We start from the raw sequence: 27,781 nt of genomic DNA on the forward strand, positions 1-27,781 counted from the left end.
TGACGAAGGTAGAAATCGAGAAAAACATCAAGTGTTGATAGTAGACAAGACCACTAGTTTCAAGAAAAGGGCAGAGGGAAGAAGGGGAACTTCAAGAAGAATAGCAAGCTAATTGCTGCTTAAGTGAAGAAGCCCAAGTCTAGTCCTAAGCCTGAGACTAAGTGTTTCTACTGCAAAGGGACTGATCACTGGAAGCGGAAATACCCCAAGTGATTGGCAGATAAGAAGGATGGCAAAGTAAACATAAGTATATTTGATATACATGTTATTGATGTGTACTTTACTAGTGTTTATAGCAACCCCTCAGTATTTGATACTAGTTCAGTTGCTAAGATTAGTAACTCGAAACGGGAGTTGCAGAATAAACAGAGACTAGTTAAGGGTGAAGTGACGATGTATGTTGGAAGTGGTTCCAAGATTGATATGATCATCATCGCACACTCCCTATACTTTCGGGATTAGTGTTGAACCTGAATAAGTGTTATTTGGTGTTTGCGTTGAGCATGAATATGATTTGATCATGTTTATTGTAATACGGTTATTCATTTAAGTAAAAGAATCAGTTGTTGTTCTGTTTACATGAATAAAACCTTATATGGTTACACACCCAATGAAAATAGTTCGTTGGATCTCGATCGTAGTGATACACATAATCATAATATTGAAACCAAAAGATGCAAAGTTAATAATGATAGTGCAACTTATTTGTAGCACTGCCGTTTAGGTCATTTTGGTGTAAAGCGCATGAAGAAACTCCATGCTGATGGGCTTTTGGAATCACTTGATTATGAATCAGTTGATGCTTGCGAACCATGCCTCATGGGCAAGATGACTAAGACTCTGTTCTTCGGAACAATGGAGCGAGCAACAGATTTGTTGGAAATCATACATACTGATGTATGTGGTCCGATGAATATTGAGGATCGCGACAGGTATCATTATTTTCTAATCTTCACAGATGATTTGAGCAGATATTAGTATATCTACTTGATAAAACATAAGTCTGAAACATTTGAAAAGTTCAAAGAATTTCAGAGTGAAGTGGAAAATCATCGTGACAAGAAAATAAAAGTTTCTACGATATGATCGCAGAGGTAAAATATTTGAGTTACGAGTTTGGTCTTCAGTTAAAACAATGTGAAATAGTTTCACTACTCACGCACCTGAAACACCACAGCATAATGGTGTGTCCGAACGTCATAACCGTACTTTATTGGATATAGTGCAATCTATGATGTATCTTACCGATCTACCACTATCGTTTTGGGGTTATGCATTAAAGACAGCTGCATTCATGTTTAAAAGGGCACCATCTAAGTCTGTTGAGATGACACAATCTGAACTGTGGTTTGGCAAGAAACCAAAGTTGTCGTGTCTTAAAGTTTGGGATTGTGATGCTTATATGAAAAAGTTTCATCCTGATAAGCTCAACCCAAATCGGAGAAATATGTCTTCATAGGATACCCAAAGGAGACTATTGGGTACACCTTCTATCACAGATCCGAAGGCAAGACATTCGTTGCTAAGAATGGATCCTTTCTAGAGAAGGAGTTTCTCTCGAAAGAAGTGAGTGAGAGGAAAGTAGAAAAACTTGATAAGGTAATTGTACCTTCTCCCTTATTGGAAAGTAGTTCATCACAGAAATCTGTTCTTGTGACTACTACACCAATTAGTGAAGAAGCTAATGATGATGATCATGTAACTTCAGATCAAGTTACTACTAAATCTCGTAGGTAAACCAGAGTGAGATCCACACCAGAGTGGTACGGTAATCCTGTTCTGGTAGTCATGTTACTAGACCATGACGAACTTGCGAACTATGAGGAAGCGATGATGAGCCCAGATTCCACGAAATGGTTTGAGGCCATGAAATCTGAGATATGATCCATGTATGAGAACAAAGTATGGACTTTGATGGATTTGCCCGATGATCGGCAAGCCATAGAAAATAAATGGATCTTCAATAGGAAGACAGACGCTGATAGTAGTGTTACTATCTACAAAGCTAGAATTGTCGCAAAAGGTTTTTCGACAAGTTCAAGGTGTTGACTACGATGAGAGCTTCTCACTCGTATCTATGCTTGAGTCTGTCCGAATCATGTTAGTAATTGCCGCATTTTATGAAATCTGGCAAATGGATAAACAAAACTGCATTCCTTAATGGATTTATTAAAGAAGAGTTGTATATGATGTAACCAAAAGGTTTTGTCAATCCGAAAGGTGCTAACAAAATGTGCAAGCTCCAGCGATCCTTCTGTGGACTAGTGCAAGCATCTCGGAGTTGGAATATACACTTTGATAAGTTGATCAAAGTATATATAGTTTTATACAGACTTGCGGTGAAGCCTGTATTTACAAGAAAGTGAGTGGGAGTACTACAGCAATTCTGATAAGTATATGTAAATGACATATTGTTGATCGGAAATAATGTAGAATTATTCTGCAAAGCATAAAGGAGTATTTGAAAGGAGTTTTTTGAAGAAGAACCTCGGTAAAGCTGCTTACATATTGAGCATCAAGATCTATAGAGATAGATCAAGACGCTTGATAAGTTTTTTCAATGAGTACATACCTTGACAAGATTTTGAAGTAGTACAAAATGGAACAGTCAAAGAAAGAGTTCTTACCTATGTTACAAGGTGTGAAGTTGAGTAAGACTCAAAGCCCGACCATGGCAGAAGATAGAAAGAGAATGAAAGTCATTCCCTATCCCTTGGCCATAGGTTCTATAAAGTATGTCATGCTGTATACCAGATCTATTGTATACCCTGCACTGATTTGGCAAGGGAGTGCAATAGTGATCTAGGAGTAGATCACTGGATAGCGGTCAGAATTATCCTTAGTAAAATAAGGATATGTTTCTCGATTATGGACGTGATAAAAGGGTTCGTCGTAAACGGTTACGTCGATGCAAGTTTTTGACACTGATCCAGATGATTCTAAGTCTCAATCTGGATACATATTGAAAGTGGGAGCAATTAGCTAGAGTAGCTCCGTGCAGAGCATTGTAGACATAGAATTTTGCAAAATACATACGGATCTGAATTTGGCAGCCCCGTTGACTAAGATTCTCTCACAAGCAAAACATGATCACACCTTATTACTCTTTGGGTGTTAATCACATAGCGATGTGAACTAGATTACCGAATCTAGTAAACCCTTTGGGTGTTGGTCACATGGCGATGTGAACTATGGGTGTTAATCACATGATGATGTGAACTATCGATGTTAATCACATGGTGATGTGACTAGATTATTGACTCTAGTGCAAGTGGGAGACTGAAGGAAATATGCCCTAGAGGCAATAATAAAGTTATTATTTATTTCCTTATATCATGATAAATGTTTATTATTCATGCTAGAATTGTATTAACCGGAAACATAATACATGTGTGAATACATAGACAAACTGAGTGTCACTAGTATGCCTCTACTTGACTAGCTCGTTAATCAAAGATGGTTATGTTTCCTAACCATGAACAAAGAGTTGTTATTTGATTAACGGGATCACATCATTAGGTGAATGATCTGATTGACATGACCCATTCCATTAGCTTATCACCCGATCGTTTAGTATGTTGCTATTGCTTTCTTCATGACTTATACATGTTCCTATGACTATGAGATTATGCAACTCCCGTTTGCCGGAGGAACACTTTGTGTGCTACCAAACGTCACAACATAAATGGGTGATTATAAAGGTGCTCTACAAGTGTCTCCAAAGGTAGATGTTGGGTTGGCGTATTTCGAGATTAGGATTTGTCACTCCGATTGTCGGAGAGGTATCTCTGGGCCCTCTCGGTAATGCACATCACATAAGCCTTGCAAGCATTACAACTAATGTGTTAGTTGTGAGATGATGTATTACGGAACGAGTAAAGAGACTTGCCGGTAACGAGATTGAACTAGGTATTGGATACCGACGATTGAATCTTGGGCAAGTAACATACCGATGACAAAGGGAACAACGTAGGTTGTTATGCGGTCTGACCGATAAAGATCTTCGTAGAATATGTAGGAGCCAATATGGGCATCCAGGTCCCGCTGTTGGTTATTGACCAGAGAGGTGTCTCGGTCATGTCTACATAGTTCTCGAACCCGTAGGGTCCGCACGCTTAACGTTCGTTGACGATATAGTACTATGTGAGTTATGTATGTTGGTGACCGAATGTTGTTCGGAGTCCGAGATGAGATCACGGACATGACGAGGAACTCCGGAATGGTTCGGAGATAAAGTTTGATATATATGATAATAGTGTTTGGTCACCGGAAGGGTTCCGGAAATCACCGGAAGGGGTTCTGGATGTTTCCCGAAATGTTTGGGTACGAGAACACTTTATTTGGGCCAAAGGGGAAAGCCCACAAGGTTTTTGGAAAGCGCAAAAGGAAGTTTTGCGGAGTCCAGGGGCCAGACGCCAGGGTCCCTGGCGTCTGGGTCTAGACGCCGGGAACCTTGGCGTCTGGCCCTGGAGTCCGAGAAGGACTCTTGCCTTTCGGGTGAAACCGACTTTGTGGAGGCTTTTACTCCAAGTTTCGACCCCAGGGCTCAAGATATAAATAGAGGGGCAGGGCTAGCACCAAAGACACATCAAGAAACACCAAGCCGTGTGCCAGCAACCCCGTCTCCTCTAGTTTATCCTCTGTCATAGTTTTCGTAGTGCTTAGGCGAAGCCCTGCGGAGATTGTTCTTCACCAACACCGTCACCACGCCGTCGTGCTGCCGGAACTCATCTACTACTTCGCCCCTCTTGCTGGATCGAGAAGGCGAGGACATCACCGAGCCGAACGTGTGCAGAACTCGGAGGTGCCGTGCTTTCAGTACTTGGATCGGTCGGACGTGAAGACGTACGACTACATCAACCGCGTTGATATAACGCTTCCGCGAACGGTCTACGAGGGTACGTAGACAACACTCTCCCCTCTCGTTGCTATGCATCACCATGATCTTGCGTGTGCGTAGGAAATTTTTTGAAATTACTACGTTCCCCAACAGAAACCAGTGACTCATTGAAGACAATGATTTGTTGGACCAGTTCCAGTTGCTGTGACAACTGTACGTCTGGTTGGGGAGGCTGAGATTTAACTCAGAAGACCTCGTCTTCACCTTATTCCCCTTGAGCTAAGGACACCCAGTCCTCGCCCAATCACTTTGGTAAGTCTTCAAGGTAGACTTCCAAACCTTCACAGACTTCATTCACCGGCGATCCACAATGACTCTTGGATGCTCAGAACGCGACGCCTAACCGGCTGGAGGATTCACAGTCCTCAAGTGTAATAAGTCTTCAGATCACACAGACAGGAAGACTTAAGTGATGCCTAACACTCTTTGGCTCTGGGTGTTTAGGGCTTTATCCTCGCAAGGAATTCTCTCTCAAAGGCTTCGAGGTGGGTTGCTCTCAAACGACAAAAGCCGTACTCTTACTCTAAGCAGCCAACCGTTTATGGTTGTAGGGGGTGGGCTATTTATAGCCACTAGGCAACCTGATCTGATTTGTCCGAAATGACCCTGGGTCACTAAGGAACTGACACGTGTTCCAATGGTCAGATTTCAAACACAAACGGCAACTTTACTTGGGCTACAAGCAAAGCTGACTTATCCAACTCTGGACAAGATATGCTCTCATAGTCTTCACTCGAAGACATAGGATTTTGGTTAAGCATCACTTCAGTCATTCTGACTGGTTCTCTTGGACCCCACTTAACAGTACGGTGGTTCCTATGACTCAACAAAGAAGAAAAAGAACGACGAAAGAACTAAGTCTTCGCGCTCCATAGTCTTCATGCGATGTCTTCTCTTGTCAAAGTCTTCAATGTGAATGTCTTCACATACCACCTTTGTCTTCAATGTCTTCTTACATTTTTAGGGGTCATCTCTGGTAGGAAAACCGAATCAATGAGGGACTTCTACCTGTGTTATCCTGCAATTCTCACAAACACATTAGTCCCTCAACTAGGTTTGTTGTCAATACTCCAAAACCAATTAGGGGTGGCACTAGATGCACTTACAATTAAATAATTTATATTGTTTATTTCAAAATAGTTGACAACTTATTTCCATTGACAGCTTATATTGAATCTTCAAAGAATGTGCAGAAGATGGTAGACAAAACCCACTACACTGATGGCTCCGAATTAACTTATAAGGAGAAAAGTCATCTGATTTCTTATTGTACTTATCTTGAGAATTAGAATACCTATTATCGAACTCCTCCAAATTATGGTGAATACGTGCCACTAGTGCACGTGTTGAACCACGATAACTTCTATGGAGATACCCTGGTAAGATTTTTTACTATTACGACATCCGTGCATCTTTTGCATACTTCTAAAACTAGTACATCATTGCTAACTACGAAGTTATTACTATGTTTTTCAACAGAAAATCTTGATGGATTGTGTGCCTCATCTGATGTATCAGAATGGTCACCTTGCAGTTCTGAACATACAGCCAGGTCAATCTAAGGAGCTCACCTGTGCATATTAGATTTCTAAAACCGGTGAACACATGCTAATCAAAGAATGGAAAAAATGTTTGGACATTCGCAAGGAGGTTCTTGGAAGTAACATTAAGCGAAAGGCAAGAATTGGAGACAGGATAATCTCCATTCTCCATAATGGAGAGTCAAGGGCTATCTTGTTTTTTGCTATTTTACCTTAGAGAATATAGTAGGTCCTTAGAATGTGTAGTAGGTCCTATGATTACGACTAGTGACCAATTTTCTATGTGATGTCTCATTGATGAAAACGATGATCTTGAGGAGGTGTTATATGACAATGATGTATTATGATGATAAGTTGTTAATGATATGATGATGATGATGATATTTATTATATCATTGGGTGAAAGAACCGCGGATTAGTTTCAAGTGGATGTCCATCCACTTGAAACTAGTCCACGGTTCTTTCACCCCGTGATGTAATAACTCATTATGATGTAAAAACAATTTCTAAATTCCTGTTGTATGAAAACTTGTGTAAAGGTGTAAGAATACAACATGAAATAAAAAAGAAATAAAATACGAAATAATAGTAGCAGCGCGGGCAGGGAGAAGCGCTACTACTAATTACCAGTAGCGCTCCTCCGGGAAGTCGCTACTACTAAGTCGATTTAGCAGTAGCGTGGTCGGAGGCACGCTACTGCTATACGTTAGCTGTAGCGCCTTATCAGTAGCGCATCGCCCAGCGCTACTGATAGGCCTAAAACCCGCGCTGCTGCTAGGCTTTTCTCTAGTAGTGGGCCAAAGCACTCCCTCTGCTCACAATGAGGAAAAACATTCTTCACTGTATTTTCTAGCCCTTTACATGCATCTGTGTGTACTGCGAAAGGTGACACTGGCCCTATGCATCTTTTCAACGGCATCATGAACCATGTCCATGAAACCTCTATCTCTGACTGAAACAAACCAATAGCAACAGGGAACATCCAGCTGTGTCCATCTAAAGCATTGCATGCTGCCAATTGACCATTCCATTTGCCTATCAAAAACGATAAGTATATGCTCAAATATGGACAGCACCCTGCTTTGAAGCCATCTATGCAAGGCTTTAAAACCATAAAGAACTTGGAGAAAAGAACTCTACCATCCTCTGTTACCTTAGTATCTATCTCCACAACACTGCCAGGTGACCTCTTTTCCACCTCTGCTTTGAATTTATAAAGCATCCTAAAAGTATTTGCCCAATCACCATATAATTTTTTCATTGCCCCTCTGTTTTGCTTTCCACACTATGGTATACTTCACCTTAATGGGGTACTGCTTTTCCAAGTCCACTTTAAGTTTCTTTGTTGTAGTGTTTGGTTTCTTGGCTAAAATTGGAGTGATCTTTTTTGCAATCCAAAGCTGTGATGTCATGGTTGATACTCTCTATGAACTTGTAATACAAGTATGTGGATTTGGGATTTGATTAACCCTAATGGTACTTCCATCAGGTTGAATTCTAGCAGATATGTACCACTTGCAAGGCCTGACGCTTCCATCGAAACGTCTGCACCTTGCATAACATTTCTTTCTGTCAGTCCACATAGTCTTGGCATCAAACTCATGTTTGACTGCATAAGGCTTGAAAAACATCCTAAACCCCTTCATGCTTGGGAACAACTTGCCTACTTCAATAACAGGATTTTCTTTGTCATACACACTTACAAGCTCATCATCATGTGCATCATCTACATCATCTTTCACCACCTGTCCATCCACATCTTCACAAGCATCTATGTTAGCATCATTAGGCAAACTCAATCCATCCCTCTCTTCCTCATCTTGATCATCTACTGGATCTACTGGAATGCCATCTTAGTGTCAGCCATTGATGCAATGACCAAATCAGTAGTGTCTTCTAAATGTACTGAATTCCAATCAACACAAACAACCCTTGCAGCACCATCACATCCCTCTTCTGCATCTTGCTCAGCCCCCTCTATTACTGTCACTTCACCCATAAACATGGGCATTATCTGTCTCTATGAAGCCCAATCATCATGTACCATCTGCAAAGCCAACTTTGAGGGCACATATCCAACCTTAGAATCTGATTTCAGATCAACGAGCTATGCATGAAAGGTAGTCTGTTTTCTTGCCCAGCCGTCTTGCCGATCGATTTCATCAACCATCTCTTCACCATTCTCAATTCTCACATACTCACTCTTCCAATTATCAAACTGTAACAATGCCACCTCTTGCTCTGGACCCCAAAAAATGATTTCCCCAATTTTCTCCACAACATTCCTCACGGCCCTCACTTCCATGCTCTGTATTTCCTGTGGATCAATCTCTTCAAATTCAACCTCACATTTCACAATTGTATCTCTCTCTCTATGTCTCGCACGCTACCATCAACTAGCTTTGCTTTAGATGGTAAGAATTAAACACTGAATTCGAAGGTACGAGCAACATTCCCCCTGTTTATCAATGGCGGGCACTGTGAGGCGCAGCGGAAGAAGACGAGGCACACATCGCAGGGTTGAAGAGGTTGGACAGGGTGATTACCTAGTCGACGTAGTCTCTCGTGGATCCATCTCGTTCAGCCCAACGCCGCCCCGCCTTCGCTCCCCAGTCTCACCCACCTCCACAATCTGGATCTCGTGGAAAACGGGGGCAAACAGAGGCTCACTTGGTCAGATCTAACTCAAGACGGAGGGAAATGGTGCCGAATACACTCACCACATGCGCAGCCACGGCCGTCACCTCCGCCGCCGCCGCCGCCGACGAGAACGAAGAAGAGAGCAGCAACTAGAAGCAGGGGAGAAGCACGTGTTCAGTCAGGCGGGGAATCGATGCACTGCCAAGTAGGACCCACCACCGATTAGTTTGACCCCCTATTTTTACCTTAACTGCGGTCCCGTTCACGACCGGACCCGTGTTTTAATCACCTGGTCGTATTGGGGCTATTTTGTCACGTAAGACAGTGCACAAGAGCTATTTCTGGCAACTACGTCGCACTCCTTCCAATTCACATGAAATGTGTCGCATGGGAGCTATTGACCCGAATGTCTAGGAGGGTAGTGATACCCCAGTCCATCAGAGAGCAAATCTTAAATTTGATGCATTGACGTCTGCTACGTCTTGAGCTTGCGTTGGTTTTCCCCGAAGAGGAAGGGATGATGCAGCAGAGTAGCGTAAGTATTTCCCTTAGTTTTTGAGAACCAAGGTATCAATCTAGTAGGAGCCCACGCTCAAGTCCCTCGTAGCTGCACAAAGCGATAGCTACTCGCAACCAACGCGATTAGGGGTTGTCAATCCCTTCACGGTCACTTACGAGAGTGAGATCTGATAGATATAATATTTTTGGTATAAAGATGCAAAGTAAAAAGTAAAAGCAAAGTAAAAAGCAAAGCAAGATTAAAGTGATGGGGATTGATATGATGAGAATAGACCCGGGGGCCATAGGTTTCACTAGTGGCTTCTCTCAAGAGCATAAGTATTCTACGGTGGGTGAACAAATTACTGTTGAGCAATTGACAGAATTGAGCATAGTTATGAGAATATCTAGGCATGATCATGTATATAGGCATCACGTCCGTGACAAGTAGATCGAAACGATTCTGCATCTACTACTATTACTCCACTCATCGACCGCTATCCAGCATGCATCTAGAGTATTAAGTTAAAAACAGAGTAACGCCTTAAGCAAGATGACATGATGTAGAGAGATAAATTCATGCAATATAAAATAAACCCCATCTTGTTATCCTCGATGGCAACGATACAATATGTGCCTTGCTGCCCCTTCTGTCACTGGGTAAGGACACCGCAAGATCGAACCCAAAGCTAAGCACTTCTCCCATGGCAAGAACTACCAATCTAGTTGGCCAAACCAAACGGGATAGACTTGATCATAAACCCACAATTCATCGGTCTCAACAAACACATCGCAAAAAGAAGATTACATCGAATAGATCTCCACAAGAGAGGGGGAGAACTTTGTATTGAGATTCAAAGAGAGAGAAGAAGCCATCTGGCTACTAACTATGGCCCCGAAGGTCTGAGGTAAACTACTCACACTTCATCGAAGGGGCTAGGATGATGTAGAAGCCCTCCGTGATGACGGCCCTCTTCCGGCGGAGCTCCGGAACAGGCCCCAAGATGGGATCTCATGGATACAGAAAGTTGCGGCGGTGGAATTAGGTTTTTGGCTCCTGTTCTGATCGTTTGGGGGTACGTGTGTATATATAGGAGGAAGAAGTACATCGGAGGAGGAACGAGGGGCCCACGAGGCAGGGGGCGCGCCCCCCACCCTCGTGACCGCCTCTTTTGTTCCTTGGAGCAGAGTCCAAGTCTCCTGGATCACGTTCCCGAATATTTTATTCTGTTTGGACTCCGTTTGATATTCCGTTTATCGGAAACACAAAAATAGGCAAAAAAAACATCAATTCTGGGCTGGGCCTCCGGTTAATAGGTTAGTCCCAAAAATAATATAAAAGTGGAAAATAAAGCCCAATATAGTCCAAAATAGTAGATAATATAGCATGGAGCAATCAAAAATTATAAATACGTTGAAGACGTATCCACATTTTATAAAGATGGAATAATTTTCATTTAGTGGCCATGTTTCTGTCGTTAACTAGACACATGTGATTACTTACTCAATCTCAAGACTTGTCGATTCAGTTTATCAGGATACTCATAGGAGCCGAGGAGTATAAAAAAATACTCTTGTTGTAAAGAAATATAAAAATGTTTAGATCATTATTTTATTTTAATGATCTAAAGGCTTTTATATTTGTTTACGGAGGGAGTACATATATTTTGTGAAACCTATACAAAGAAGTGACTTTTTTTTCTCTGGCGGGCCTTTTCGTTACCGCCAACAAGAGCTAAAGTGTAGCTAATGATTTCGCTCCCGTCCTCCTTATCCTCTCTCTCTAAAACATACCTTTAATGCGTCGTGATCTCTCTCCTCCAATCCCGACAAAGTACACCATCATCTCCTGCCTTGATGTTCTCCCTCGCTCTCTCTCCCCCCTTCTCTCTCTCTCCACCTTCGCTCCCCTTCCCTATCATATGCTCCTCCCCCTCCTCCAGCCATCGTCTTCCCTGCAGCGCACAGACGAGGCACACCCACCAAAACACCATAAAATAGTGCTTGTTGATTGATCTCCACGGGCGCCCATCTCTCTCTCATCATCATACTACCATATGAAAAATATTTCTCGCCAACCTAGCTAGAGTGTTTCCCTAACAGCTAGCTCCCCCCTCTCTCTCTCTCCTGTTCGATCTCTTTCTCACTCTTAGCGCCGCCGCCGCCGCCACCACCGCCGTCCCCACATCACCTAACCAGCTGAGCAAAACCCCACAAGAACAGCTCGGTACGTCACCGAACCCACCGCTCAACTTCCCCCAACCAAAAGACAGCACCGTGTGTTCTCGTGTGTATATGTCTATGGCCTAATCGAGACCATGGACGTTACCGGGGACGCCGGTGGAGGTCGCCGCCCCAACTTCCCCCTGCAGCTCCTCGAGAAGAAGGAGGAGCATCCGTGCTCCATCTCCCCGGCTGCTGGGCTCGGGACGAATGGGTCGGCGACGGGGGAGCTGCAGGTGCGGAAGGCGGCACCGCCTAAGCGGACCACGAGCAAGGACCGGCATACGAAGGTGGACGGGCGCGGCCGCCGCATCCGGATGCCGGCGATCTGCGCGGCGCGGGTGTTCCAGCTGACGCGGGAACTGGGGCACAAGACGGACGGCGAGACCATCGAGTGGCTCCTGCAGCAGGCGGAGCCCGCTGTGATCGCGGCCACCGGCACAGGCACCATCCCGGCCAACTTCACATCTCTCAACATCTCCCTCCGCTCCTCCGGCTCCATGCTCTCCACCATACCCGCCCACCTCCGCGCCGCCGGCCTGCCGGGCTCTCGCTTTGGAGGTGGCCCACGGGCGGACACGTGGGACCGCTTCGTCGGTCTCGGGTTCGGCGGTGGCCTCGAGAGCCCGGCCTCCACCACCACCTCGTCGTCGTCCCCGCTGCTGCTGAGCTTCCACTCCGGAAGCGTCGGCCTCGACGTTTCGCCGTCGTCGGCGACGGCTGCGGCCAACACGGAACTGTCCAGGAAGCGGCGTTGGGAGCAAGAAATGCAGCAGCAGCAGCAACAACATCATCACCACCAACAGCAACAGCAGCAACAGTACCAGCAACAGATGGCCGGGTACACGCAGAGCCAAATGCCGGGCACTGTGTGGATGGTGCCGACGAGCAACGCCCAGGCCGCCGGAGCGGCGCCTGCCGGTGGCGGCGAGTCGATCTGGACGTTCCCGCAACCCGGAAGCGGCGGCGGCGGCGGCTCGGCGACCGTGTACCGCGGCGTGCCGAGCGGGCTACATTTCATGAACATCCCCGCGCCGATGGCAGTGCACGCGCAGCAGCTGGGGCTCGGCCAGGCCGGCGGCGGCGGATCAGCAGCAGCGGGCGAGGGGCACATGGGGATCCTCGCCGCGCTCAACGCGTACCGTGGGCAGCATGCAGCGGCGTCGGAGGTCACCGTGGCGGGGCACAATGGAGCAGCTGAAGGGACTACTCACCATCAACATCAGAATCAGCATCAGCATCTGCAGCACGGGGGTGGCGAGCCGAACGAGAGCATGAGCGGCAGCGACTCGTAGGACTTCGTGACCGCTGGTCCGTTCGACAGCTTTGGCTTACCAATTTTCGTCTTTGGATTTGTTCTTCTTTGGTTTGTTTCTGTTCTTGACTCGATCGCTTGTTATGGCTTTGTTCCTTCTCCAAATTCTTGCACGGTTCATACGATTGCAACTTGCATTTCATTGCATCAGGGCAAATTATTTGCTATAAAGTCTCTGCAAGCAGCGAGATAGGTGGATCGCCAAACGATCTAAAGAACTTTCTTTTTCTCTCTTTTTAATTTGTATCCTCCGGATCTTGCCAATTAGGGTTTAATACAAATTCTTGGAGAGAAGAGAAATTATGCAAAGCATGGCCGCCATTAATTCTGCATGCTTGCTACTCCCTCCGTCTTATAATATAATAACGTTTTTCAAACTAAGAGGGAGCAATAAGCACGGAGCAGCAATTTTTTTGGCACGCCAGTTGATTCCTCCCCACACACTGAACCTAGCTAGGCCCGAGAAAGGGGTCGCGACGTCCAGACTAGGGCTCGATAATAGTGGATTCAGCAGGAACTTAAACAACTCGTCATTCATTTGTCGATCAATTTGAAACCTTAGTGTCAAAAAGTCCTTTCATGAATCTATGCAAGGAAAACCACCTCTGACTTCACCAAGTCTCCCTTTCTTTGGTCGAAGGCTTTAGGTCAAGATCCTTTTTCCTATCTATTGAAGATGCAAAGAGAGATGCTTTTTCCTCTTCAAGTTGGAAGCGCAAAAAGAAATGTTGTAAATAGGAGTTCCATCTATCACACACTCACCCCACACTCCAACTAACTTCAACATCCATACTCACCTAGGAGGAAGGTGCCAACGAGACGGAACCAATGACGACGTGATAGGCCATAGAGGCAAGGCGAAGGCTTGATTGGTTCGGGTGCAGGGTGGTAGCTGATGTGGAGTACGATGGGGTTTAAAGGGAAGGTCGGAAGGCGGCGGAGGCTTGACTTATTCGGGTGCCGCGGTGTGGGGGTGCAGGATGGTCGCCGACGTCGAGTACAGTAGGATTTAGAGGGAAGGTCGTGGCGGCGGCGGCGAATCTGTCGGGTTGGTGGGTGCGGTGGCGCAGATTGATGCCGTCCACAGGTGTCGACGGCAAGTGGTCAGGCCAGAATCGGAGGGTGGCACTTCTTGAAGGAAGAAGAAGGCATCTGTACCGTTGGATGGAGATCAGAGGAAGGAGGGGAAAGTGATTGATTGAACTGTTTTTTTTTCTTCTGGCAACTAATAGATAGTCGGCCCCTTCATTGTCCGAACTCCACTGGAGAAGCTACAGTGGCATTAACAAACATGCATGGCTGCCATGCCAATGCCATTGCCCAGCACTTTGTACTCTTCTCTCGTCCAACCGTAAAGCATATTACGTATGTACTATCTTCGTCCTGGTTTTTTAGTCTTCTTTATATTTTATGTCAAATTTTGATTATTAGAGATACAACTAAAAAATATTAATACATGTCACAAAAAATTATATCACCGGATTTGTATTTTTTTATAACATGCATTAATATTTTTCTAAAGGTCCTTACAGTTCACACGTTAAACGTAGGCTGTCCTCTCCGTGAGGGCTCCGCGCTAGCTTTGTCTAGGAAAACCACTACACCATCACCGTCGACGTTTCGATGTCAAGGGCTGGCTAGAATGTAGCTAGGGTGGTGTAATCTCTTTGTTCGGTTCGAACTGTGCCGGCATCTATATACCTAGTAAAAAGGCCCCTTTGGTTTGAATGCATATGAGCGCGGCCGGTACCGCCCCACTGTAGCACCACCAGCGAAGCGTGCCAAAAAACGGAAGGAGGCGCGGTGCAACAGTGGCGCCCAACAGTAGCGCGCACCGAGCGAGCCGGGCCAACGCAGTACTACGTACGCCCATGAAATAATTGCCAAAGCTACAGCGCCAGCGGATTAACCCGGCCATCGCCACCGACGATTCCCGCACGCACGTACTCATCGCCCTTGCATTACGGCGCGCGCGGGGAGCAGGAGCTCGCCCGGTCGACGGTCTCGCGGCCCGGAGAAGGAGCCGTGTACGTGCGAGTGATGGACGCGCGCGCGCGGGGATGCAGGCGGTCCGTGCGCGCGCACGGGACGGGAGCGGGATCGGGCGACAGGCCCACGCGCGGGCTGCTGCGGCTGCCCTGCGACTTACCCCATATGTAAAGCTGCTCGTGGGGGTGGTCCTCGCTGCGCGCCAGGGTTGCCCTTATTGTCGCCCCGCCACGGGCCCGGGTTGAATTGCCGCTGCCTACGGCACTGTACGTACGTACGCGAGTAGACGACCCACCCCTGCTCGATCGGCTGCTCCGGCTACGCGCCACATGCACGGTACGTCCACGCGCCACAGCCCACATGCACGGTACACGGACGGACCAGCGCCCTCGTGAGATCTAGCAGCGCAGATATACCGTCGACAGCCCGGCACGTACGTGCGCAGTGCAAGTTGCGCGCGCGCGCGCTTTGACCGCGTGCGTGCGTGCGGTGGACTAGGACAAGACGAAAAGCGCGCGTGGGGACTGTATTGTTTTGAGTTTCGACGTCAGTACATCACGCTCGCACCAAGTGGCGAGCGTACGTACGCGTACACGTCCACGGTCAACCTGCACCAACGACCAGCGCGCTCATCGTCGACTAATCGGGTCTGGTCGGCGGCATTAGTAGCTACAGTCTCCGTTGAAAAGTAAGCAAGCGAATTAACTTACTGACAAAACTGACACTGGTAGATCGATGCATGCAGCTAGACAGCTAGTAGCTGGCTAACTATTCATCCATAATTCATGTGTGGCCATTGATGGGGGATTTGGCGATGGATCGAGCGGGATATGATGATGGGTTTAACTGCAAACATATGTTCAGTCCCAGTCCTTGGATGGGCGGGATGATGCATGGGCATGGCCGCATAATTAGCCACAACGCGGCCGGGCTGCGCAGGCGGGCGCATGCAGTGTGCAGGTGGGAAAAGAGAGAGCTAGCTAGCGCTGCAGGATGAGGCCAATAACGTGCTGGAGCTGTCGGTTGTTCCCTGACCCAAATTGGAGCCCCTCACATGTTGGGCTGATTGGCCGCATTGAGTGCCCTACCCTCCCTTCCTATACCTAAGCTAATGGCCCTGCCTTGTGCACCTGTTGCTTCAGTGCCCGGCCATAACCACATGACGTGTACAATATCCTCTTCGCTCACCCTTCCACAACCAGTGCTCAACCGATCCTCTCAAACTTATATATTGCTAAGTTGTTCGACACCTCCTTAAACCCAACCCATATCTAAGGCGAATATGGGGAGGTCTGGGCACGGCCTGATGCGTCCGTCCACTAGTAGAAAAAGATCCTAATGTGAAGCACATTAGTCTCGGTTTTTAACTGAACCAGCACTAATGTGACCATCAGTGCCGATTCCAACAGTTAGGCGGGCGGTGCTCATTAGTACCGATTCGTGGCGAACTTTTAGTACCGGTTCATGCCATGAACCGGTCTAAAGAGGTGGTGGCAGGCTGTTATCAGGCCGGGGCTCCACCAGAACCTTTAGTACCGGTTCATGTCACAAATCAGTACTAGAATTTTTTAGTTGATTCATTTTGTAGCGGTTTTTTAGTCCCACCTCACCAAGCGAGAGGGACTCGCAACGGTTTATAAGCCCCGAGTGCAAAGACGAGGAACGACGATAAAGGAGAGGCGCAATGCTCACCTGCACGTTGCTTAACTTCAGGCCTTGAGGAAATGGTAGACTGCACGGAGTTGTGTGTCCTTTCTCAAAGGCTGAAGCTAAACAGTGTGCAGGTGAGCATTGCGCCTCTCCTTTATTTGTTTAACTTATTACAACTCCATAGCATGTGCTAAAATGTTGAGAGGGTTACTGCAAAAACTGGATGCACTTCGTGTACAAACTGGACAATCTCTTTCGAAGTATCAGGGTATCAAACGAAAACTCATCTGTTACAAAGGCATTTTATTTTTTAAAACTTATTACAACTCCAGACTTTTTGTGCGCTCAGTATGCACCATTCAAAGTTGGACTTCTCACGGCGACCCCCACTAGTGCATGTGTCACTATTTTTCTCTGCTCTATCTCACCTACACTGGTCTATAATTTACTGCGTTTATTATGCACCATTCAAAGCCACGTCATCAACTTTCAACCATTTCTGCCTTCATTTGCTATTTTTCATGCATTTAATGATTTGTTTTGAGCTAAATGACCCTGAAATTGAAAAGCACTACCAATGAACTCTGGAAAAGTTGAAACTTGGCATGGTATCATCATTTCACCCACATAGCATGTGCTAAAAAGCTGAGAGGGTTACGGCAAAAACTGGATGCGGTTCGTGTACAAACTGGACAATCTCTTTTGAAATATCAGGGTTTCGGACGAAAACTCATCTGTTACAAAGGCATTTCAATTTTTTTAAACTTATTACAACTTCAGACTTTTTGTGCGTTCATTATGCACCACTTAAAGCTGGACTTCTCACGGCGACCCCCACTAGTGCACGTGTCACTCTTTTTCTCTGCTCCATGTCACCTACACTGGTCTATAATTTTGTGCGTTCATTATGCACCATTCAAAGCTGGACTTCTCACGGCGACCCCCACTAGTGCACGTGTCACTCTTTTTCTCTGCTCCATCTCACCTACACTAGTCTATAATTTTGTGCGTTCTTTATGCACCATTCAAAGCCACGTCATCAACTTTCAACCCTTTCTGCCTTCACTTGCTATTTTTCATGCATTTAATGATTTATTTTGAGCTAAATGACCCTAAAATTAAAAGGCACTACAAATGAACTCTGAAAATGTTGAAACTTGGCATGGTATCATCATTTCACCCATATAGCATGTGCTAAAAAGTTGAGATGGTTACAGCAAAAACTGGATGCACTTCGTGTACAAACTGAACAATCTCTTTCGAAGTATCAGGGTTTCGAACGAAAACACATCCGTTACAAAGGCATTTCATTTTTTAAACTTATTACAACTCCAGACTTTTTGTGCGTTCATTATGCACCATTCAACGCGGGACTTCTCACGGCGGCCCCTGATGACCCACAAGTATAGGGGATTGATTGTAGCTCTTTTCAATAAGTAAGAGTGTTGAACCCAACGAGGACCAGAAGGAAATGACAAGTGGTTTTCAGCAAGGTGATGTCTGCAAGTGCTAAAATTGTAAGTAGCAGAGTAGTTTGATAGCAAGGTAATTTGTAACGAGCAAGTAACGATGGTAGTAACAAAAGTGCAGCAAGGTAGCCCAATCCTTTTGAGACAAGGGACAGGCCAAAATGGTCTCTTATGATAAGCAAAGCGTTCTTGAGGGTACACGGGAATTTCATCTAGTCACTTTCATCATGTTGGCTTAATTCATATTCGGTACTTTGATAATTTGATATGTGGGTGGACCGGTACTTAGGTGTTGTTCTTATTTGAACAAACCTCCTACTTATGATTAACCCTCCCACAAGCATCCGCAACAAAAAGTATTAAGAATAAATTCTAACCATAGCATTAAACTTTTGGGTCCAATCGGTCCCTTACGGGATAGTGCATAAACTGGAGTTTAAGCTTTTGTCACTCTCGCAACCCATCATCTAATTGCTACTCCACAATGCATTCCCTTAGGCCCAAATATGGTGAAGTGTCATGTAGTCGACGTTCACATGACACCACTAAGGGAATCACAACATACATACTATCAAAATATCGAACACCTATCAAGTTCGCATGATTACTTGCAACATGATTTCTCCCGTGACCTCAAGAACAAAAGTAACTACTCACAAATGATAAACATGCTCATGATCATAGGGGTATTAAATAGCATATTGGATCTGAACATATAATCTTCCACCAAATAAACCATATAGTAATCAACTACAAGATGTAATCAACACTACTAGTCACCCACAAGAACCAATCTATAGTTACAGTAACAAGATTGAACACAAGAGATGAACTAGGGTTTGAGAGGAGATGGTGTTGTTGAATATTTTGATGGAGATTGCCCTCCCCAAGATGGGAGAGTTTGTTGGTGATGATGATGACGATGACTTCCCCCTCCGGGAGGGAAGTTCCCCCGGCACAATCACTCTGCCGGAGGGCAAAAGTGCTCCTGCCCAAATACCACCTCGAGGCGGCGGCGCTCCGTCCGGAAAGTCATCTCCTTATTTTTTCTAGGTCAAAATGACTTATATACCAGAAGATGGGCACCGGAGGTGGGCCTGGGTGAGAACAACCCACCAGGGCGCGCTTGGGCTCCTTGGCGCGCCCAGGTGGGTTGTGCCCACCTGGTAGGCCCCTCTGGTACTTTGGAGTTATTCTTAATACTTCTAGGTCCAGATTTCCAGCTGTCGGAATTCTCCCTCTTTGTGTATACCATGCATGTTATGAGAGAAAAGGCATTAGAATTACTCCAAAAAGCATTGTTATGGATTAAAAACATTATAAATAACAGTAAGGAAACATGATGCGAAATGGACGTATCAACTCCCCCAAGCTTAGGCCTCGCTTGTCCTCAAGCGAAAACCGAAATCGAAAAACATGTCCACATGCTTTGAGAGAGAGGTGTCGATAAAAACAAAATACGGGCATAGAAGCATCATGTTGATTATTATAACAGCAACAAAATTAAACATAAGACTTTTATCATAGAGTGATGTGGAGCATCCCAAGGTCATCCCCATGGACCTACCTACGTCTCCTACGACACCACTTGGACCAATGACAAGAGCCCGAGCGAAGGCTATCGGAGATAAGGTGAACTCACTCCTCTCTGAACTACCACCTATGCATGAGAATTGGCTACTACCTCAAGTGGAAACCCTATGTGTGATCAGGTGCTTGGAGGAAAGCCACAGACCAACTACACTCAACGGACAAGACGGTGAGGACGGCAAGTTCATTGGACAAGAAGAAGAACTGCTCGAAGTTCCCAGGCTCCGGACGACCGACGAACCCTGGACGTCCGACGACCTCCAGGCTCTGGACGTCCGACCCTCTCCGGACGACCGACACTTCCACACCCGAGCAGAAACTACGGACTTCCGAAGCACTACGGACGACCGACGCCCCGAACGTCCGACCCCGAACGGACATCCGACCAAAGCCCACCCGAGCCGAATCTATGGATGTCCAACGGGCACCGGACGTCCGGACCCTCACGAGCCTCCGGAGGACCGGTGACTCCCAGACGTCCAATGACTGTGTGCTGATAACCCACAAGTATAGGGGATCGCAACAGTTTTGGAGGGTAGAGTATTCAACCCAAATTTATTGATTCGACACAAGGGGAGCCAAAGAATATTCTCAAGTATTAGCAGCTGAGTTGTCAATTCAACTACACCTGGAAACTTAATATCTGCAGTACAGTGTTTAGTAGCAAAGTAATACGATAGTAGTGGTAACGGTAGCAAAAGATAACGGTAGTAAAAGTACTGTATTTGGTATTTTGTAGTGATGATACAATAGCAACGGAAAAGTAAATAAGCGAAGAACAATATATGGAAAGCTCGTAGGCAATGGATCATTGATGGAGAATTATGCCGGATGCGGTTCATCATGTAACAGTCATAACCTAGGGTGACACAGAACTAGTTCCAGTTCGTTGATATAATGTAGGCATGTATTCCGAATATAGTCATACGTGCTTATGGAAAAGAACTTGCATGACATCTTTTGTCCTACCCTCCCGTGGCAGCGGGGTCCTTACGGAAACTGAGGGATATTAAGGCCTCCTTTTAATAGAGAACCGGAACAAAGCATTAACACATAGTGAATACATGAACTCCTCAAACTACGGTCATCACCGGTAAGTATCCCGATTATTGTCACTTGGGGGTTAACGGATCATAACACATAATAGGTGACTATAGACTTGCAAGATAGGATCAAGAACACTCATATATTGATGAAAAAATAATAGGTTCAGATCTGAAATTATGGCACTCGGGCCCTAGTGACAAGCATTAAGCATAGCAAAGTCATAGCAACATCAATCTCAGAACATAGTGGATACTAGGGATCAAACCCTAACAAAACTAACTCGATTACATGATAGATCCCATCCAACCCATCACCGTCCAACAAGCCTACAATGTAATTACTCACGCACGGCGGTGAGCATCATGAAATTGGTGATGGAGGATGGTTGATGATGATGATGGCGACAGATTCCCCTCTCCGGAGCCCCGAACGGACTCCAGATCAGCCCTCCCGAGAGGTTTTAGGGCTTGGCGGCGGCTCCGTATTGTAAAACGCAATGATTTCTTCTCTCTGATTTTTTTCTCATCGAAACTCAATATATGGAGGTGGAGTTGGAGTCGGAGAGGCAACAGGGGGCCCACGAGGTAGGGGCGTGCCCTAGGGGGCAGGCGCGCCCCCATCCTTGTGCAAAGGTGGTGGGGCCCCTGGCCTCCATATTTTGCAGGTATTTTTCTTATTTTCTGAAAAGTCGCTCCGTGAAGTTTCAGGTCATTCCGAGAACGTTTGCTCTTGCACATAAATAACACCATGGTAATTCTGCTGAAAACAGCGTCAGTCCGGGTTAGTTCCATTCAAATCATGCAAGTTAGAGCCCAAAACAAGGGCAAAAGTTTTTGGAAAAGTATATACGTTGGAGACGTATCAACTCCCCAAGCTTAAATCTTTTCTTGTCCTCAAGAAATTCAGTTGAAAAACTGAAAGTGATAAAGAAAAACTTTTACAAACTCTGTTTGCTCTTGTTGTTGTAAATATGTAAAGCCAGCATTCAAGTTTTCAGCAAAGATTATAACTAACCACATTTGCAATAATGCATAGGTCTGAAGTTCACTCATATCAATAGCATAATCAACTAGCGAGCCATAATAATAAAACTCGGATGACAACACTTTCTCAAAACAATCATAATATGATATAACAAGGTGGTATCTCGCTAGCCCTTTCTGAGACCGCAAAACATAAATGCAGAGCACCTTTAAAGACTAAGGACTGACTAGATATTGTAATTCATGATAAAAGAGATCCAGTCAAGTCATACTCAATGTAAACTAACAATAATGAATGCAAATGACAGTGGTGCTCTCCAACTAGTGCTTTTAAATAAGAGGATGATGACTCAACATAAAAATAAATAGATAGGCCCTTCGCAGAGGGAAGCAGGGATTTGTAGAGGTGCCAGAGCTCGGTTTTGAAACAGAGGTGAATAATATTTTGAGCGGTATACTTTCATTGTCAACATAACAACCAAGAGATGGCGATATCTTCCATGTTACACACATTATAGGCGGTTCCCAAACAGAATGGTAAAGTTTATACTCCTCCTTCCACCAACAAGCATCAATCCATGGCTTGCTCGAAACAACGAGTGCCTCCAACTAACTAGAGTCCCAGGGGGAGGTTTGTTTGCAATTATTTTGATTTAGTTTGCATAAAGCATGGGACTAGGCATCCCGGTGACCAGCCATTTATCTCGTGAGTGAGGAGCGGAGTCCACTCCTCTTGAGAATATCCCACCTAACATGGAAGATACAGATAGCCCTAGTTGATACATGAGCTATTCGAGCATACATAACAGGATATTTATTTGAAGGTTTAGAGTTTGGCACATAGAAATTTACTTGGAACGGCAGGTAGATACCGTATATAGGTAGGTATAGTGGACTCATGTGGAATAACTTTGGGGTTTAAGGGATTTGGATGCACAAGCAGTATTCCTGCTTAGTACAGGTGAAGGCTAGCAAAAGACTGGGAAGCGGCCAGCTAGAGAGCGACAACAGTCATTAACATGCATTAAAATTAATCGACACCAAATGCAAGCATGAGTAGGATATAATCCACCATGAACATAAATATCGTGATGGCTATGTTGATTTTGTTTCAACTACATGCGTGAACATGTGCCAAGTCAAGTCACTTAAATCATTCAGAGGAGGATACCACCCTATCATACCACATCATAACCCTTTTAATAGCATGTTAGCACGCAAGGTAAACCATTATAACTCATAGCTAATCAAGCATGGCACAAGAAACAATGATCTCTAGTTGTCATTGCAAACATGTTTATTCATAATAGGCTGAATCAGGAACGATGAACTAATCATATTTACAAAAAACAAAAGAGGTCGAGTTCATACCTGCTTTTCTCATCTCAGCCAGTCCATCATATATCATCATAATTGCCCTTCACTTGCACAACTGAATAGTGTGAATAATAATAATAGTGCACGTGCATTGGACTAAGCTGGAATCTGCAAGCATTCAATAAACAGAGAAGACAAGGCAATATGGGATCTTTTGTCAGATCAACAATAATGCATATAAGAGCCACTTCAACAATTTAATTATGGTCTTCTCCTATCAACCCCCAAAGAAAAGAAAAGAAATAAAACTATTTACACGGGAAAGCTCCCAGCAAGCAAAAGAAGAACAATAAATATTTTTGGGTTTTCTTTTTAATTACTACTATTAGCATGGAAGGTAAATTAATTAAAAGCTACAACTAATTTTTTTTGGTTTTTCTTAAGGTTTATTAAACACACAAGAAGAAAACATAAAAAAGGAAAATACACTAGCAAGGATGATACAATGAAAAAGTATGAGCACCGACATCTAGCAATGAGTGTGTGAACATAAATGTAATGTCGGTGGGAAATACGTACTCCCCCAAGCTTAGGGTCTTGGCCTAAGTTGGTCTATGGCCACGGCTAGCCTGGCGGATATCCATAATAATAGTTGGGGTCATACTGCGTTGCAGCAGCTATCGCCTGCTGAGCTGCAGCGTGGCGACGACCGGCCTCCTCTCTCCTCTCGTACTCATCTGCCTCCTCTCTGGTAATAGTATATCCTCCTCTTGCCTGATAATCAAAGAAAGCAGGAGCAGGGAGAGTAATACGGACAACACGGTGTTTGTCGAAGATTAGTCGGTACTGGAGAGGTGATTCATTCCTCTCAACAAACTGGTGGTGAACCATAGCATTAAATCTAGATAAGCAGGTGGTAATTCAATATCATCTTCGCGTATATCTATACCAAGAAAATTAGCTATGCAGGTTGCATAAATTCCACCTAAGAAATCTCCATTACGTCTATGCCCGGGCGTTCGGTCTTTTCGGTTTGTTCGGTTCGGTCTTTTCGGTCTTCCAAGAATTCGGTCTTCCAGAATTAAAGACCAAAATAATTTCGGTCTTTTCGGTTCTTCCCTATTCGGTCTTCGGTCTTTACTATTCGGTCTTCGGTCCGACCAAACAGACCAAATTAATTGCTACAACACAGATTCATGTTACTTCGAGTACCAATACATGTTTACATTTGACACACACAGTAAACCAAAAGAAACTATGTTTGTTCCATCAGCAGCACCTACAAGGCTACAAGCAAGCCACTGCATCTTCATGAGTTTGAACATCACAAACTCTGAACCCTCCCATGACTCCTGCGAGGTGCAACCAAGAAAAATTCAGCATCATATTATAAACAAATTTTCACATTTGAACGGATATAGTTTGTCACTACATATACAAAGATTCATCCATCTAAAATAAAATCACTACAATCAGTCATGCACATCTTACACACTACAATCATTCAGATCTCAAATGTATATCCACTATCTACAGAGTAGCAACTTACAAACCAAAATCATTCAAATCTGAGATCAACAGAGATATATAAAAAGGAAGAGGAGGAAATAAAACACACCTTGAGCACCGCCGGAGGTGATGCGATGCCGGTGCGAGGTGGGGCCAGATGATCATAGCATGAGATGGGCGGAGCTCAGAGGTGGACCAACACCGGCAGATGAACATGTCGCAAGCAATAGGGTGACATGGGAGGGTCGGGGCTAGCGGCGCGATGCATAGGGCACGGCGCTTCGCGACTTCGATGGTGGTCAACTGGTTGTCGCCGGCTCATCCCGCTGCTCAGGGCGCCGGTCTCCATCGCTCAGGGGTGTGCTGCTAGCCCCAGTGCGGCGGCCGTCACTCGTCACGGCCTCACGGCTCACGGGCATCGGGCCACAGCGGTTAGCGGCAGGTGGCTACTAGGGACTACGGTTCGTCGTGGGAGAGAAAAGAGTTGAGTGAATCGACGAGCGGCGGCTAGGTGCTAGGGTTCGCCGTAGGAGAGAACAGAGAAGAGGAGTTGAGTGAAGCGGCTGGCGGCTAGGTAGGGTTTTCATGTGAATCATGAGGTGAGGATTGAGGACAGAGATGTGAGGCGTGTGCTCGGGACCCTGGGCCAGATGGGCCTGTCAGATTTCGGGCTCCGCAAAACCCTTAAGATTCGAACACAGGGGCGTGACGAAGATCTCTCCCACTACACGTCTACCTAGCGCCACACTCTTCTCCTGGTGGTGGGAATGGAATGCAAGCAAGCAAACTAGTAGAGCACACAAGAGTTTACCCAGGTTCAGGCCACCTTGAGGTGTAAAACCCTACGTCCCGCTTTAGTGGATTGGCCTCGCGAGGGCTCGAGTATGAACAAGTGCAGTGGTTTCCTGAGCTTAGGAGGCGAGCTCAAGAAGGGTGAGGAGGTGGATGTTCTTGCTCCTTTCCTAGTCTAAGTCTCAATGGTCCGATCCCCCTCTATGATGGAACCCTAGCTACTTATATAGGCGGCCAGGGTCCTCTTCCCCCGAAATGTTTAGGCGGGAAGGGAATCCCACAACGGCCATTTGAGCGGGAACACAAGGATGCTCCTATCCTGACAAAAGGTGGTCTTCGCCTGCAAAGAGGGCAGGAGGTGGGCTCGGCGATGACATCCTTCCCGCCGTCCTTGCGGTCTTCGGTCTTGTTGCACCAAAGGGGAAACCTTTGTCTCGCCCCTCGAGAACCTGCGCCTGTGCGGTCTTCTTTGCACCGATATGGAAACTGCGCCCGCTGGCGCGCGCTGGCGCCCGCTAGCACGGTTTGTCATGGCTTGCATCACTGCCTCCTCCTGAAGCAGCCCTTCCCTTGAGATCTCCGCCTTCTCGAAGCAGCCTAGCCGAGGCCACTCTAGGGAGAGGTCTTGGTCGCCCCTCCGGAGCATCCTAGGTGAGGCCGCTCCCTGAGGAGGTCTTGGTCGTTCTCCTCGCGAGGGATGGCACCCTTGCGAGGGTCTTGAGCAAACGGTCGATCAGCTGGGCCCTACCGGGCCGTACCAGGGACGCGACGTGGGCCGCGGAAGTCTGGGTACCCTGGTTCCCAGTACGCCGACAGTAGTCCCCAGGCCCGAGGCGCACGCGGAGTTGGCTTTTGGGCGAAGCCTAGGCGAGGACGAAGCGCCGTGGGCCACAAAGACTGTGGGCCAGGCCGGCGCGTGACGGTTGGATGGGACGTGTCGACTCCACTCCCCATGCAGCCTTGGTAACCGTGTGACTTGACAACTCCTTGGCGCGGGCGACAGAACCGACGTGCCCGCGCGCGAATGGCTGGCGATTTGCCTTCTCAGTCTATAAATGGGGGACCAAACGCCACCCCCACTCGTTTGACTGTTCCAGGCCAAAACCCCAGTTCCTCTTCCTCCTGCGAGGGTTTTTCGACGGCACCAATTCGCAGGTTTTCCGCCATAGAGAAGGGGAAGGACCCGGTGGTGGAGCCCGAGCAGCTCCCGCCGAAGAAGAGGCGCCGCGATTCGCCGAGGGCGCCTCAGAGGCCGGCGGATGCTCGCATGTGGTGTATGCGGGCGCCACGAGGGCTTCCGCCTCGTACGGCTGCCCCGGCGACGGTCGTGCGTGGCGCGGGCGACGGCAACGGGGGCGGTGCAGGTGACCGCCCGGCGGGGCGAGTGATGCCACGCCTCTCGCCGCTGCCCCATGCTGAGGATGACGTCCGTGAGTTCGTCGTGTGGGCGGGAGCTCCCCCGCACACTTGGATCCTCCTCCCCCGTGCCTGAGGGAGCTGCTTCCGGCCCGCGGACGAGTGACGATGCAGCTTCGGCATGACGGATGCCATCTCTCCCATTCGTACGCCGACGTGGAGGTGATTTCCTCCGGCCAGGTCTACATGACCTGGGGTTGGGGCGTGGTGCGCCGCGCATGCACCCCTGCCGGGAGGCACTTTCTTCACTTCAGGCTGGATGGGGTGGCTTCACTGACATTCAAAGTCTTCGGGGAGGATGGCCAGCGACGAGCGTGCAGCGAAGAGGAGGGGCTTGTCGACGACCATTTCTGGTGCTGCCTAGGCGCCGAAGCCTGGGGCGAAGTGTTCGCCATTGGCTCCGCCCCGACTTCCCTCGTAGCAGCTCTGCTTCTCCTGCGACGGCCTCAAGCTCTGACGAGAGCTACGAGCCGCCGCCCTCGCTGTTGGAGGGATGCGGCGTCCTCCAACCGTCGTCGCCGCTGAAGGAGCTCAGGCGTCACCCCTCCGGAGGTGGTTTTCTTTTGCTTGGTCCCTGCGAGGCAACCATGAACGGCCCCCCGAGGGTGTGTAAATGTTTGCAACCTTTGTTTGCTGCCGAACGAGCGTCATAAACCCGGGTTCCTCATGAGATCTTTTGTTAAAGCAAGACCTTCCATCTCTTCTGTCCCTGTAGTAGCTTAGTTCCCCACACCTACGAGACCCAGTTTCTAAGCAGGCTTCGGCCGTCGCTGGTATGCCAGGTCGTGATGCCGTGGTCAAGGCTAGGAGGTGAACGGACCAGAATCCGGTAAGAGCCCCCAAGCCCTTAGCCGAGTGGGCGATCGTGGTGGCGTCCCCTCGTCAGCAGGTGAGGTTTGGTC

General features: G+C 46.7%; 1 protein-coding gene across 1 annotated transcript; it reads left to right on the plus strand.

The window, feature by feature from the left end:
* The first annotated feature begins 11,422 nt into the window (after positions 1–11,422).
* On the plus strand, positions 11,423–13,239 carry LOC125521255 (uncharacterized). Its single transcript, XM_048686320.2, has one exon. The coding sequence runs from the start codon at positions 11,898–11,900 to the stop codon at positions 13,095–13,097; it is 1,200 nt and encodes a 399-aa protein (XP_048542277.2). The 5' UTR covers positions 11,423–11,897; the 3' UTR covers positions 13,098–13,239.
* Positions 13,240–27,781: the final 14,542 nt, after the last annotated feature.

Source organism: Triticum urartu, chromosome 7A, assembly GCF_056163025.1.
Source record: "Triticum urartu cultivar PI428250 chromosome 7A, HENAU_Tu73, whole genome shotgun sequence".
Lineage (NCBI taxonomy): Eukaryota > Viridiplantae > Streptophyta > Magnoliopsida > Poales > Poaceae > Triticum > Triticum urartu.

Excerpts from the sequence above, each read along its gene's own strand:
- LOC125521255 (XM_048686320.2), top strand. The coding sequence starts at position 11,898 with ATGGACGTTACCGGGGACGCCGGTGGAGGTCGCCGCCCCAACTTCCCC.